Genomic DNA, 15,531 nt, shown 5'->3' with positions numbered 1-15,531 from the left:
GATTATTAATAAAAAAGTGATAAATATCCCTTCTGATATTTTCTTTTGGCTTTGACCCTTCATGAACCTCCAGCAGATGCTAGAAGTGACTTAAGAAGGCTGGGGAGATGGCCGTTGGGAAATAACTGTTGGTAGTTGGCAATACTTCATTCCAGGGAGGTTGTGGCAAGAACTCCCTAGGCAGCAGACATCATGGATTTTCCTCCCTCTGGGAACCAGAGGTCCCTCCGTTTCTGGTCTGGATCCCTCAGAGACAAAGAAATTCATTCTCTCCCAGACCAGAGTGGGGCTGGTGGGGAGTGGAGGGGGTGGAGGGGTTAGAATTCTACCCCCAGGAAACACCCACAGGCTCAGACAGGAGCCCGAATCCTGACTCTGGTCCAGGAGGCTTGCGGGGCTGCGGGGGCCGAGGGGCCCCTCCGGCGAGGGCCGGGCGGGCCGCCAAGGTGCCGGGGGAAGGGACCGGCCAGCGGAGGCCCGGGTACGTGGAGCGCTCGCTCGGTCCACTGCCCCGAAGGGCGCGTCTGCCTCCTGAAGCCCCCTGCCCTCTTCTACGCTCCATTCTCTCGCTCTCCTTTTTCCCGGCGAGCCTCCGCTTTCTCCATCTGCCCGTCGCCGCCCTCGCCCTTTCTTCCCTCCTCCTGACCCTCCCCCGGGTCGCCCCTCCCTCGGCAGCCCACCTTCGCCGCGCTCCTCCGCGGGCTTCTCGGTCCTCGCCCCTCATCCCTGGCCTCCCCTCGCCGGCCCCCAGCCTCCAAGGCCCCCGAGGCCCCCTCCCGCCCCCCTCGAGGCGCCGGCGGCCCCTTTCACAATAGCGCGGCCCGCCTCCCTCCTCTCCGCTCCCGGTTCGCTCCCGCCCGCTCCCCGCCCGGCGCATGCGCCCTCTGGTCAGCGGCGGCTGCGGCGGTGGCGGCTGCGAGCGGCTCCGTTTTTTTAAAGGGAAACGCTGAGGCGCTGGGGGTGACTGTGGGGGAGGGGGACCCCGAGCCGCGGAGACCCCCAGGGGAGGCGACAGACCCCCTCCCGGAGTAGGAGGGCTTTGGGCGGACCCATCCCTCCCACCCCTCCTGAGGAGGAGCGGGGGGAAAATGGAGGCTCGGGGCGGCTGAGGCGAGCTCCGGGGCGGGGGGCCGGGGCGGGGAAGGGGGGGTGTGGGGTGGGGAGACGAGGCGGGCCCGGCCGGGCCAGGGGGGGCCGAAGCGAGCTCCGGGGATGAGCTCGGGGGCGGCTGGGTGCGAGCTCCTGCCTCTGAGGCGAAGGCGGCGGCGGCGGCAGCAGAGGCGGCGGCGAGGCCCCCATGGGCCGGCGGCGGGCCTCAGCCGCGGCCTCCACTTCTCCGCACGCCGGCGGGATGGCGCCCGGGCCCCGGAGGAGCCGCGCTAGCCAAGGCCTGCTGCCGCGCTGCTGAGGCGAGCCCGCCAAACTCCCCTCCCCCTCCTCCGTCCTCGACCCCCCACACCTCGCCCCTTCCCCACCCCCTCCTCCGTCTCGGTCCCCGGCGCTGCTCCGGACCACTATGACCATGAGATCCGCAGTGTTCAAGGCGGCCGCGGCCCCTGCCGGCGGCAACCCTGAGCAGCGACTGGACTACGAGCGGGCTGCGGCGCTGGGCGGGCCCGAGGACGAGCCCGGGGCGGCCGAAGCCCACTTCCTCCCCCGGCACCGTAAGCTCAAGGAGCCGGGGCCCCCGCTGGCCTCTTCCCAGGGCGGGAGCCCCGCGCCCTCCCCGGCCGGCTGCGGCGGCAAGGGCCGGGGCTTGTTACTCCCGGCCGGGGCGGCCCCCGGGCAGCAGGAAGAGAGCTGGGGCGGCTCGGTGCCCTTGCCCTGTCCGCCCCCGGCCACCAAACAAGCCGGCATTGGGGGGGAGCCAGCGGCCGCGGGAGCCGGCTGCAGTCCCCGACCTAAGTATCAGGCGGTGCTGCCCATTCAGACGGGCTCTCTCGTGGCGGCGGCCAAAGAGCCTACGCCCTGGGCTGGGGACAAGGGTGGGGCGGCTCCCCCAGCTGCCACCGCCTCGGACCCGGCGGGACCCCCACCACTACCTCTGCCGGGGCCGCCACCCCTCGCGCCCACCGCCACCGCCGGGACCCTGGCGGCCAGCGAGGGCAGATGGAAGAGTATGAGGAAGAGCCCTCTCGGGGGTGGCGGCGGCTCGGGAGCCTCCAGTCAGGCCGCCTGCCTCAAACAGATTCTTCTGCTGCAATTGGACCTCATCGAACAGCAGCAGCAGCAGCTGCAGGCCAAGGAAAAGGAGATCGAGGAGCTGAAGTCAGAGAGAGACACGGTACGGGAGGGGTTAATTTACGTTCGGGACGACGAGCGAGTTGTGCGCATGCTCGGGGGAAGGGGCTGTAGGAGGTTAAGGTATCCCTTGGTTAGGGGTAAGAGGGTTGGCCACCAGCAAAGGAGTATCTTAAGTGTTGGGTCCTTGGGAACCAGGCTCACAGACACGTCTGATTGGAGGGAAGGGTTAAAGGGCAACCTCCCAATGGGAGGGGGAGGGGAGGTTTCAGGTGCCAAAGGGTTAATTTAAAATGACAGTCCCAGACTTGTGGGAAAGACGTGGAGAGTGGGAAAAGACCTGATTTGTGAAGGGTTAAATATGTAAAGGTGGGATGCATATGTGGTGGCTTTGTGGAAGGGGTTAAATGAAAGAGCTTTTGCGTTAGAAATGCATTTTTAGAGAGGGACAGAGCAGCTGTTGCACTGCTGTAGCATCTTTAGATAGGAGGGCAGTAGGCCTTTTAACTGCCAGAGAGGTAGAGGTGATCCACAGTGGAATTCTGTTTTAGTTTTCTTAAATGATATGAAGAGAACCACCGCCTTTGATTTCAGACAGTTTTGAATAAGAATCTGAGTTATAAAACATGACCCACTGACTAGCTAGCTCCCTTGTATAAGCATGGTGTTGAAGGGCTGGTAGATTTTAAGGCATGAGGGGAAAGTGAGTTTATTAAATGTACTAAGTAGACCCCCTCCCTCCAAAATCCCTGTTTTAGAATCTTAAGATAGTAGGGCAGTAATTTATTATTTCTTTGTAGTTCTGAGGAGCATGGCTATATAGGCTTGTTTTCACTGCAGCAGTAGTCAAGAGCACCTTATGCGTTAAAACATAACCTTTCAGGTACCAGGAAAGCTATGTGTATGTGGGGGGGGGGGGGTGGCGGTGGGTATTACTGTGCTAGCATACCTCACAGCTGCCTAAAAATAAACATGGTTTCTACAATTGTTGTGTTCAGGCTGCAGCAGTCTCTCTCTCTCTCTCCCTCCCTTCCTCTCCCCTTTTCTCTCTCTCTTTTTGGCGTTGTGTGCCTGCGCACAAGGGCTAAGCAGGGGAGCAGAGGGCTATTTATTTTCTTTGCTTTACAAATGAATTGCATCAGGCATCGGGCTCTTTTATTGGAGAATGCATTCTGCAAGGTGGAATGGGAGCTGGGGCAGGTCTCATCAAAATATCTCATGGTCTTGATTTGTGGAAGTTACTCAACATGGAGGTGGCACTGCTCAGCTACTGTACTGCAGTCTAGGGGTGTGATGGTACTGTAATTACAACACATCATATCCTTACATGGGAAGGGGGGAGAGAAGGACCAGTGATGGGGAAGAAATCAAGGAAATGTCACCCACAGACCATGGTTAAGTAATGTTAAGGCTGTGAATGAAAACAAGATGAAATGAAATGACAGTATGGCTGACAGGGGGGCTCTCTGCTAATTGTGGAGGTTTCTGCTGAGTTCCTGAGGTAGTGACCCCTTTGCAGACTTCCCCAGGCAGGAAAAGTGGGGTGAGTTAAGGATAGAGTATCAGTCTGAACTTGGCATTCACTGTTTCTGTTGTGTATTGCAGTCTTAGCATTGCTTAAGCTTGTTTCTCTTATTCCAGTTGTTGTTTGGCCTCTACTGAAATCACTGCAGCTAAGTAGATATAATGAAGAGAACATTAATATTGCTGTCTACCCAAATAAAGTTCTCACGGTAGTGTTTAAATAGCATAGTTGGCACCTCTTCTCAAAACGTTCTAAATGTGAAGTTTTCAATGCTAAAGACGTCCATTTTCAGTTTGATTATGTAGTTCTCCTTTAATTAAAGTTAAAAGATTTGGCTTAATTAATATTTAGATAAATAGGTAGATTTTTTTCTCAAATGCAAAGAAATACGCATATTTCATGATCAGTGGGACGATGGGAACTGGTTATAATTCTTCCAGATTGAGTGTTCATTGTTTAAATGCCCTGTACACCCCTTTCAAATAACACTGCAATCCCTCATGGCACTGTGACTGTGAGCTTTTCATTCCTTCTCAATATACTGTTTGGACTTTGCCCTTGTGTATAGCATTTTGGAGTGAAAGTAGAAAGGATAGGATTTGGAGAAACCTAGGGCCTCCTAAAAGAACATAAGGTTAATTCTGGAAAACTCCCAAACTGACTTGGAGCCACATGATTAGCAGTAGAGAGACCATGCCATTTGAAAGGCATGTTGTGGCCCCTCCCAGAGAAGAGGATCTTCTTTCAAAAGAATGAGCTACAAATTCCCCCATGCCCCTCCTCTATTAGGTTAGCCCTAAAATTAAGCAGAGTACCTCGTCTTCTGTATCGTGTTTAAGGAAAAACTATTGAGATTAATGCCTGTTAAAAATAAGTTGAATTACTATGGTCTAGGGAAAGAGGCTGAAGACCATACTGATGCCTAAATGGGGCTAAGTACCTGGGTATAATTTTTTTTGTGTTTTAAGTCTGCATTTTGGCACTCTTTCTTTTAGCTCCTTGCTCGGATTGAACGTATGGAAAGGCGGATGCAGCTGGTAAAGAAGGATAACGAGAAAGAAAGGCACAAGCTGTTTCAGGGCTATGAAACTGAAGAGAGAGAGGAAACGGAGCTATCCGAGAAAATTAAACTGGAGTGCCAGCCGGAGCTTTCCGAGACATCCCAGACTCTGCCTCCCAAGCCTTTCTCTTGTGGGCGGAGTGGAAAGGGACACAAAAGGTGTGCTGATCACTTTGTTACACTGTCTGGACATGATGAGAACATGTGTTTCCAGTAACTGAGAGAAGGGGATTAGGATTTATGAATTAGTTTTAATACCACCTTATCCTGAATTATGAGGTCTTCCATTTCTGAGAAACTATCTTGAAACATTCTTGTAGGCTATAAAAATCTGTTAGGAACATTTCGGTCACAGTAGTAATTACAGAATGTAGAGTACATCATAAAGAGAATGGGCAACAAATGTGATGGCTGAGTTTCTTAAAACTATAGCAGTTCACTTCAAATTAGGAAGTGTTAAATTCCTTCATCATGTTAGGTAGTAGTGGATAAAGAAGTAAGATCTGACTGTCCTTGGACCCAAAGACATAAGTCAGACTAGTTGTGAAGGTGGTGTAAACTCGGAATTCAGTTGCAATAAAATAGGAAAGTAGACAATGGTGATATAAACTGAGTTTTGTAAGATTCAGAGACATTAAAGATTATTCATTCTGAGGTAGAATAGTGAAACTTTAAGGAGGAGATGGATCTTGAAAAAGAAGTATAGAATTTAGGTTGGTAAAAAGAAAAGGAGGTGGCATTCTAGGAATAGTGGTGGAGGGAAGGAGATTGGTGGGAAAAAGCCAAAAGATAGCAAGAAAAAACAAATAGAGATTATAACTAACATGGTATAGAATTTGGGGGAAAAATAAGAGACTGGTCTCTGGTTGATAGGAATGAAATAGGCCACAGAGTAGTGGCACCTAATGTTAGCTAAAGGGTCTTGAATAAAATAGGAACCTTCTTAGATTTAGTAGGCAATAAGATACTATTAGAGGTTCTTAAGCATGGAAACTCACTTGTTCAACAAACACTTAACTGAGGGCCTGTTACATATACTGGTAAGCATGAGGCTGTTCCTGCTTGTGACTGCCAACTGAACCAGATGTTTAGATATTTAGATACCTGAACTTGTTTGTTCTCTTGCCCCCAAATGTAATCAAATAAGATTTTATCAAGAGTCAATACATTTTATAATGTTTTCTTCCCTATCTAATAGGAAATCCCCATTTGGAAGTACAGAAAGAAAGATTCCTGTTAAAAAGCTGGCTCCTGAATTTTCAAAAGTCAAAACAAAAACTCCTAAGCACTCTCCCATTAAAGAGGAACCCTGTGGTTCCTTATCTGAAACTGTTTGTAAACGTGAATTGAGGAGCCAAGAAACTCCAGAAAAGCCCCGGTCTTCAGTGGACACCCCGCCAAGACTCTCCACTCCCCAGAAGGGACCCAGCACCCATCCCAAGGAGAAAGCCTTCTCAAGTGAGATAGAAGATTTGCCGTACCTTTCCACCACAGAAATGTATTTGTGTCGTTGGCACCAGCCTCCCCCATCACCGTTACCATTACGGGAATCCTCTCCAAAGAAGGAGGAGACTGTAGCAAGTAAGGCATAGAGAACACTTGCTCTTATACCCTAGTGGTGGCGGTCAAGCTAACAAGTGTGAAAATGCCTTTGGCATTTTTAAAAAAGTGCAATCAATAAAGCAGAGTTCTGTCAAGAATGAGTAAGTTAACAGCCAGAGACAGACACTGTGCAGGCATTGCAAATAGATGGAATTACAGCAAAATGTGCTCAATGTATTTGCCTGCTTACAACACTGGGAGATGTGTTTGCCAGTAAGTTGCTCATCACAAGAGCACCAGACTTGGGGGTGTAATCTCCGGCAACTTGCATGCCCTCTGAAAGAAGGGTTTTCTGTGCTGTGAAATGCATAGAACTTATACTTTGCCATGCACGACTGTTCCTGCAATTGATATTGTGTGAAACCTGGGAGGGTGGTCTTTGGGTGTTCTCAGGGGCCAATGGTAATTTTTGGGTTGGGGAGCCAGCTTGGGGTGGGGAATTTCACCTGGGCCTCCGCTCTTTAACTTTATAAACATTTATCTGTATCTCTATGTCCCGGTCTGGGGGGCAGGAGGAATCTGCCAAAGACCAACAGTCTTACTTTATCTTACTATACTTCACAAAGGTTCTAAATGTGAAGAGTTTACTTGGATTGCAGTAGCCCATTGGTTGTTCATATATTTAAATAAAATGGTCTACAAACTATTTTTCAAACAATAAGGACTATCTTGGGATATCTGAGCTGCTTGGGGAGGGTGTCGGGTACGGGACCTTGGTCTTCATTCCCTTTTTTTTTTTCTTTATGGCTTCCACACAGAAATGCTCCCCTATCTCCTACATCAACCAGTAACTGCAATGTGCCTTCAATTGTGTAATGTTAGTCTGTGACAGTCACTGCGGGCGCTCCGGGGTGATGGTGGGGGAAGTCTTCTTGAATAGAGCCACCGCCCCAGGTTTCTACCACTGTGTCTTGCCCTAGCAGGGATGGGGATGGGAATCCATTCCAATAAGACAAGAGCATTCTCCAGGCTTTGTTTGGCTGTTCTGATGACAAAATTAAGTGGGGGAAGATAGATTACTCTTCTTAACTATCTAAAATTCATTAGGCCTCACACTTGAATACATGAGCTAGACCAGGATCCTGATCTAGGTTCAGGTTTTTTGTTGGTTCAGTCAGTTGAACAGGTTCATCCTTAACGGTTAACTTTCTTGCTGCCATGGCAATGCTGTGTAACAACTTAAGAGAAACTGTGAAGCAACTTCCCATCCGGGATTGGGAAATGGCTTGGTCCAGAGCTGTTCTGTTTGACTGGCTGTTTTGAAAACCCTCTCTGCCCTAGTACAGAAAATCCAAACACCTCTGAGATTGTGGGGATAGCAGTACAGAAGGAGTCTGATTGGGGGGAATCCCAGCCCTTTGAGGAGCCTGAGTTGTGAATAAACGTGTGAATCCTTATTCTTGCTGCCCCTATCTCAAGAGGAAGCTCAATGGCTTGTTCTAAGGAAGCCAAAGTCTTTGTGCATGTTGTTCAGGCTGGACCAGCAAGGTAGTTTGTTTGGAGGGAGGAGGGAGCTGTTTAAGAAGACTACATATGTAAGTTTTGAGAACACTGATCTTTTATTTGAAAAATAGGGTCAACTTTTACTCACCTGCCATGTTCTGAGTTTAAGGTTTGATATCCTTGGCCATCAACTGTTGCAGGGAAACCACCCTAAATAATGAAGAAAAGAAGTCGTCTCAGTGTAAAAAAAAAAGTGGTGGGCTTATTTTCTTTTCTTTTGTCTGTTGTTCCCTCTTCCCCTCCCCCAGAGAGAAATTCTCAAAAGAGCAACTCAAAAAAACCAAAATGGCTTCCTAGTGAGAACTTCAGTGATGATCCTTTCCTCCATTTTGGGTGTGGGCTTTTTTTCTTTTTACACTGAGATGATTCTTCTTTCCTGCATTATTTAGGGTGTCTGATGCCATCAAGTGTTGCAGGAGAAACTTCAGTCTTGGCTGGTGAGTAGAATAGGAATTGTGCTGGCTGGGCCTGGGGTGGGGGTTGGTGGGATGGTGGATGGTTGGGAGCTGTGTTTCCCATCAGCTGGATGTGGGAGAGTGAGATTCTTTGGTGTATGATTACACTATAGACTTCAAAATGACTACAAATTTCAGTTGTTTTTCAGGAACTGCAATAGCATCCATTATATGAATTGTCAGGTATTGGCTTAGGGTTTTTTGTGCTCCTGTGTTTGGCAGACTGCAATGGCATTTTAGGTTCTTTTATACCATAGCGAGGACACTGAATGTGGCTTCAGGTGAGGCCATAGAATGGATTCCTATCACTTGGTAACTTTGTCCTATCTGGGAAGAGGCCTCTTGTCCTAGTGAATAGTAGGAGGGTTGTGTGACTTTGGATTTAAGGGTGGTTCCACCCCTCCTCCCTTTCTTTTTCTTTCTTTTTTTTTTTTCAGTTCCTTCTTGGAGGGACCACTCAGTAGAGCCTCTAAGGGACCCAAATCCTTCAGACCTTTTGGAGGTAGGTACCCAAGACCTGTCAGCAGAGGGAAGTGAGACACAGAGTAGAAATGGAGGTTTAACTTGAATGTGTTATAGTGACAGGATGGATGGGTTAAATAACTCTAAAGCCAGAACGGAACTTGAGCAATTATCTAGCCCAACTCTTGTTTATGTAGAAAACTGAGTTGCAGAGTGGCTAAATGATTTATTCAAAAAGAAATAGCTAGGCATTGTTCAAAACAAAATGAAATTTCATGCTAAGTAGAAAAGTTAGAATGTGCCACTCAGCAACAAAATTATGTCTTTCAGACTCATTTGACTCTTAAAACTCAGACTCTTGCAAGGCATGGAGGTAGGAAGGATTGCCTCCCTACCTCAAGCCTCTGGGGTTGTTTCAGTTTGACATGATTTTCACCTTGGAAAGTTAAATAATTTTTAAGTTTGGACCATCTGCAAGGGTGGGTGTGGGGAGAAGAGTATGTGTTTTGTTGATTCCGTTACCAAGAGGTTCCCATGACATCCATAGAACTTACAGACTCAGGTGGACCTGCAGGGAAAAGATCTGACATTCCTGGAAGCTGGAAATGAGTTCGTATACACATGTGTCACATGATGATAAATTGTTTATCAGCTGCTGTTCTTTACACAGAACCTGGATGACAGTGTGTTTTCGAAGCGGCATGCAAAACTGGAGCTGGATGAGAAGAGAAGGAAAAGGTGAGACGAGATACTCATCCTGGAACAGCTGAGCCCTTGGACCCTAACTTCTCTCATCCATGCTCTGAAAAGTCCTGGAGCCCTTAACACACTTAAATTACTGCCATCGCAATTGGTTGAGTATCTTCGTTTGAAGTGGTAGTTGTAAAGATGTTTGGCTTCTTAAGTAAAGATGTTTGGCTTCTTTTTCTTTGTGTATGCCCTTCCTTAGTTCCACTCTCTGTGGAACATCAATGCATGATTTGGACTGCTGGACCTAAACAGCTCTTTCCTGACCTGGCAGACAGTTCACTTTACTACCTCCACTCTCCCTACCCCATTAAGAAGAGTAAGCACAGGGGCTCTTGGGTGGCTCAGTCAGTTAAGCATCTGCCTTCAGCTTGGGTCCTGATCCCAGAGTCCTGGAATCAAGTCCCAGTTCAGACTCCCTGCTCCGTGGGGAGCCTGCTTTTCCTTCTGCCTCTTCCTCTCTGCCTATTTGTGCTCTCTCTGTCAAATAAATAAATAAAATCTTTAAAAAAGAAAGAAAAGAGTCAGCACAGGTCTCCCTAGTGTCTGGATTGTGTTAGTTGCTTTTATAGAGCAGGTTTTCAGTAATACTGGGTTTGTTTGTTTGTTTTGTCTGGTTTGTTTTTCCCAGATGGGATATTCAGAGGATCAGGGAACAAAGAATTTTACAACGACTGCAGCTCAGAATGTATAAAAAGAAAGGAATTCAGGAATCTGAGCCTGAGGTTACCTCATTTTTCCCTGAGCCAGATGACGGTAAGTTTTGTCTATCTAAAAGAGTAGGTTTTTCAAAGAAGGAAAAGGGTGCGAGGCTCTATGGTACAAACTTGCTCTGAATGAATGAACAGCATTTTGGAGCAGGTGTAGTTGCCAGACATTTCCCCTCTGTGTCACTAACAAGGTCCCATTTGGCTTTCTTCCATAGTTGAAAGTTTGATGATTACCCCCTTCTTGCCTGTTGTAGCATTTGGACGACCATTACCCAAATTAACTCCACAGTAAGTATAAAAGTTTCCACCCCCTCCTCCCTTCTCAGGTAGCCTGCACTTTACCTCCTTTTTAGACCTCATAAAAGCCTAGATATTAGGTGGAACAGGTGGCTCAGGAATAGCCATGACTCTTTGACAGAAGAGTCTATCTGGGCAACTAACTCTTGCAGTGATAAAATAATTAGAAGGATTGCTTTTTGAGTTAGAAAGAGATTATTTAGTCACTTTAATAGCTCACTGTTTCTCTGGCTTTGAGACATTCTAAATTTGGAACTTGACAGTCAAGGTTAGGAGTGGTGAGGGGCAGAGTATCTTTTTAGAGTTAATCTTTTGTCCACACAGAATCCCTTCTTGTCTTCCAAATTGATTTCCTTACCCTTTCTTTGCCAGGAATTTTGAGCTGCCCTGGTTGGATGAGCGTAGCCGATGCAGGTTGGAGATCCAGAAGAAGCAAACACCTCACCGGACGTGTAGGAAATAGCTGGGCTGGCAAGAACCTTCTGTCTTCAGATAGTTGTAGCATGCCATTCCCAGAGAATGGCAGAGACCTGTATATGTGACCTATGTCCTCATGTATGTTATCATTCGCTGATAATGCCCTTCCATATTCCCTTGATCTTGTTTTGTTTTCATTGCTCTGATTTCACAAAAACTCTTTCATTGGGCTAATTGTGAATTATGGACGGTGATTGGGATTTCTTTTCCCTTTTTGGGGAAATGAGCTCTCAAGCTAAATCTATAGGATGGCAGATTCGGAAGCCTCAGGGGTCTGCTTCTATACATTTGCCTACGTTAGAGGGGTAAAAGGGCTCTCTTCATTAGACTTGTGGAAGATGAAGCAACCCCTGCCTTTAGAGCTGTGCCTGCATGGCACTCTTCTCGCCCTGGTATACCCTACCTTAGAGTCTGAGTATAGTGGTGTTTACCCTAAAACAAAACAAACAAACAAAACCTCACCATGAGCTTAAGGACCGGATGAGGAATAAAAAGTGAAGTGATGAAGCAAGTCATCTTCACAGGGTAGAAGAGAGATTGAAAAGTTGGCAGATAAATGTCCGAAAAGACAGTTATTCTCTTAAAACTATTCTGTGATAAAGCCATGTGGGAAGGGATTTGGGCTGTGATTATTTTCTTAGTTAATGGGCAACTGAATTTCTTCCTCCATTCCTCAAGAAATAAAGTCCTTGGAAAAGAGAATGGGGATGGTTAGTTCAGGGCAAGTTATGACTCTAAACAAAAGCAGTTGACATTTGAGGATGGCATGCCAGAACCTGTATAGATGTCCTTGTGTCACATCACTTCTCAAGTATTCCTTAGTTGGGCTTTATTCTTTTAGCTGAGCTCTTGGTGGTGGGATAGAGATTTAGGGAGGGTGGGGGGTGAATGTGGAAATATGTGCTTCCTTTGGCTGGCAAATGTCTACATCTTGAAACAAACAGATGTACCTAATGAGCTTCTCCATTCACTTTGTAAAAATAGATTTGTATGTATATCATCTTGGTCCCCCTTTCCCATTTTGTTAAAAAATTTCAGGACAGCACTTCAGGCCACTTTGGTCTCAGTGTAAGATCCCTGTAACTATCTGGAAGGAAAATAGAGCCAAGACCTCTGGTCTTAAATATATAGGAATTGCCTTTCTTTAGTCTTCATGACTATTGTGTGAAAACAAGTAGGGGTCTAATCTCCTAGAAGGTAGGGGCTTTTATCCTTGAAGAGAGTATGTCCCCAGATTATTAGCACTTTTAGAGGAGAAGCCAAGGTATGTAGGGTGTGTGGCCGGCCCATCAATGGAGCATGAGAGAATGGGGATACCATTGTGGGAAGAAAAGAAAAGTTCCTCAGGGGCCTCCCACTGCTAAAGATTTTTGTGACATGTTGATCTGTGCTCCCTGGGTTTGACTTTTAAAGGAATTATTCCGGCAGCACATGTAGTATTCTTGGATGATCTTGCTGCTTTTATTTCTCCTTTTGTGTGTGTGTGTGTGGCTATGGGTTTTCATTTGTAACTCCATCTGCTTAGGAGAGTGGGCTCTCCACAAGGGAACCTGCTGTGAACTTCACTGCAGTAAGAGTGTAGAGAGAAATAGGACTTACTCCACTAGGGGCTCTCATCTCACACCTTAAGGGGAGGAAGGAGATTTCTAGAAAAACTGGGCCAGATTTTCTTTGTTCTCCATCATTTTAATATGGCAAGCTGTTTGGCTTTCCTACTCTGACCTGTGTTATGTTCCTTTATAATGTGCCCAAGAAGAAAAAAAGACCAATCAGTGTCTCTTTACATTGTTCCTGATTCCTCTCTTCTTGATTTTCAGCATTTGTTGGATTCCTAATTTGGATATGGGTTCGCAAATTTAACCTTTGTGCCCTGCCCAGGGGACTCCCCAGATTCTGAACTTGAGCTAAACTAAGAGGAATCCATGAGGTGCTATCTGGCCAGACTTAAATGGATTCTATTTCCTTGGTTATCCCTCTACCTAGGACCGTTCATTTTATTGTCCCCTCTTCTAGATCAGTTCTCCTTTGATTCGGATATGTTGAGGTTTGTTGAGGAGGTTGGAGAGTAGATTAGCAAAATTCCAAGAGTGAAATTACAGTGTGTTAGAGTGTGGGGGGAAAATTAGTCTTATTTTTTCCCTACATGGGATACAACACTGTGAAATTCAATCTTCAGCAAAGGCCCTGCAATTCTCCTAAAACATAGTTCTTTGTTTCTTTCTTTAACAAAGTTTAAGCTAGTGTTAATAAATTAAAAAGAGAAATTGCTTGTCTGTCCACTTCAGCTTTGTTTTATGCCCATTTCATATTGTTGTCTGTGTTGTAATTCATACTTTTGATACCATTTCTGATGTGTAAAATTGGTTGTCTTGTAAATATCTTATAAAGAGTTCAATTGTAAATAAACTATTGTGGCTGTTAATTTTTGAACTTCTGCTTCAATTTATTAGATTTATTGGGAAGCATTAAACAGTTCTGCTTGTAGATACTAAAAGATTAGAAAAAAAATCATTTTCACAAAATAGAGAAATACACCATTTTCTTTTTTGTGTATGAGCACAACATATGTTTTTCATCCCTCTTTGTTCTGTGTTCTCCCTTACATATATGGTAAGTGGCAACTTTAAAAACAATATCCTAGGATAGGATATTCGGTGCCTGGTGTCTAAATGAATAAAACCTCATAGTTGAAAAGACCTTGGAGGTCATCTAGTCTGACCCTTAATACATGATTTCCCCTTCACAACATTCCAGACAAATGAAGTCCAGCTTTTGTTTTAATTCTTCATTTTTTTTCTATGCATTTTTTTGAAGATTTTATTTATTTGACAGAGAGAGAGATCACAAGTCAGCAGAGAGGTAGGCAGAGAAAGAGGGGGAAGCAGGTTCCCCGCTGAGCAGAGAGCCTGATGCAGGGCTGGATCCCAGGACCCTGAGTTCTTGGTCTGAGCTGAAGGCAGAGGCTTTAACTCACTGAGCCACCCGGGCGCCCCAATGTATTTTTTCCTAAATGATAGAAAATCCTTTCTCACTGATAAAATCTAACTTCCTATAACTGCAACCCATTGGTTCTTGATTTGCCTTTCAGGGAGATGAAAAAAGATCCAATTCTTTCTCATTGTCTCTTAAATAGTTAGATTGCTGTGGCTATCTCAAATCTTCTCTTCATGTAAACATTCAGAAAGCTTACACTTGTTCCTCAAAAGCAAGGATATTGAGTTTTTCAGTTCCCTCGGAGTGAACAAGCTTGCTCATGTTCATTTAAAAATTGAACCCAGACCAAACAACTGAAAGGTAAAGCATCAGATTATCACTTTCCTTATTTAGACACTAAACTTGGCGGCTTCATTTGCATCAATTTACCTTGAAAAGATCCTCCAGATCTTTCTAACACTTATTAAATCATCCATCCTCCATTTTGAACTCAGGCAGCTGGGTTTTGGAGCTGGATTTACAAGTTGTCACATTTGGCCATTTGTTTAACCAGTTGAGATCTTTTTGGATCCTGAATCTATATGAAGGCATCCAAAATGCCTCCTAGTTTCATATTGTCTATAAATTTGGTCAACATCAAATCTTTAGCCACACAACTTGTAAAAATAGTACAGAGGGCAGAAATCGGTGCTATGCGATAGTTACCTTTCACCGTTTTATATATATTATTAACGTGCACTCCTATAGGCAAACTAATAACTTATGGTCCAAAGAAAAGAGACCTTTTTTTTTCATTGCTGACAACCTCTTGCCAAAATCAAAGCATTCCCCTCATCTACCTGTCTGGTAACCCTTAAGGAGAAAATCATGCCAGAATATTGAACCAACGCCAGTTCCTATGATCATCTCTTTTAAAAATCGGTTCCAAAATCTTCGTTAAGTCTAGCATCATTCCAGCCTGCACTGTGGGAGAGATGACAGCCGGGGTGGGAGGATACAAGAAGGAAGAGGACATGAGAAAACACGGTAGCGCTGCAACACTAAGTCCTCGAGCTTCACTGCAGACAACTCGCTTTCCCTTCACTCTTCAACTTCCAATGGGCTACTGTGGCAAATGTGATGCAGCACAACAGCTTTAGAGGTTTACCTTGGCTCGTGATTTTACCAAGCAATGGAACGCAGTAAAATGATCTGCTTCAAACGCGGGTAGAAACGAGAAACGGAAACAGAAAACTATGAAACTGTCCCAATGCCGCAGTGAAGCTGTGACAAGTGGGCTCCTTCCACTCGGAAGTCCCAAAATGGCTGGGCGAGGAACCGGGGCCTCAGCTCTCCTCGCCCCCGGCCCACCCAAGGGAAGACAGGGGTCGCGGCACGCCCCCCGTACGTCACCGGTTACGTAATCCCGTTCGCCGGCAAACGTGCCGCAGGGCGGCCGCCCCGCCTCTAAACCCCTCCCCCTGAAAAGCGCGGCGGCTAGTGTTGCACGTGAAGCATGCCGGGACTAACTCCGGAGCC

General features: G+C 46.4%; 1 protein-coding gene across 2 annotated transcripts; it reads left to right on the top strand.

The window, feature by feature from the left end:
• Nucleotides 1–394: 394 nt before the first annotated feature.
• Nucleotides 395–13,501, top strand: MSL1 (MSL complex subunit 1). 2 transcript variants are annotated; one of them, XM_059147395.1, is made up of 9 exons: nucleotides 395–2,284; nucleotides 4,762–4,985; nucleotides 6,025–6,407; nucleotides 8,321–8,368; nucleotides 8,824–8,888; nucleotides 9,519–9,586; nucleotides 10,227–10,351; nucleotides 10,521–10,593; nucleotides 10,975–13,501. In XM_059147395.1, the coding sequence occupies exons 1-9, from the start codon at nucleotides 1,517–1,519 to the stop codon at nucleotides 11,063–11,065; spliced, it is 1,845 nt and encodes a 614-aa protein (XP_059003378.1). In that variant the 5' UTR covers nucleotides 395–1,516; the 3' UTR covers nucleotides 11,066–13,501. The 2 variants fall into 2 exon arrangements, with proteins under 2 accessions (XP_059003378.1, XP_059003379.1); XM_059147396.1 differs by lacking the exon at nucleotides 8,321–8,368.
• The last annotated feature ends 2,030 nt before the right edge of the window (nucleotides 13,502–15,531 follow it).

The sequence above is a fragment of the Mustela lutreola genome, chromosome 15 (assembly GCF_030435805.1).
Source record: "Mustela lutreola isolate mMusLut2 chromosome 15, mMusLut2.pri, whole genome shotgun sequence".
NCBI lineage: Eukaryota > Metazoa > Chordata > Mammalia > Carnivora > Mustelidae > Mustela > Mustela lutreola.
This window is presented reverse-complemented; position numbering and strand designations above follow the sequence as displayed.

Excerpts from the sequence above, each read along its gene's own strand:
- MSL1 (XM_059147395.1), top strand. The coding sequence starts at position 1,517 with ATGACCATGAGATCCGCAGTGTTCAAGGCGGCCGCGGCCCCTGCCGGC. Across the intron at positions 8,889-9,518 it reads ATCCTTCAGACCTTTTGGAG|AACCTGGATGACAGTGTGTT; the intron begins GTAGGTACCCAA and ends TTCTTTACACAG. Across the intron at positions 10,352-10,520 it reads TTTCCCTGAGCCAGATGACG|TTGAAAGTTTGATGATTACC; the intron begins GTAAGTTTTGTC and ends TTTCTTCCATAG.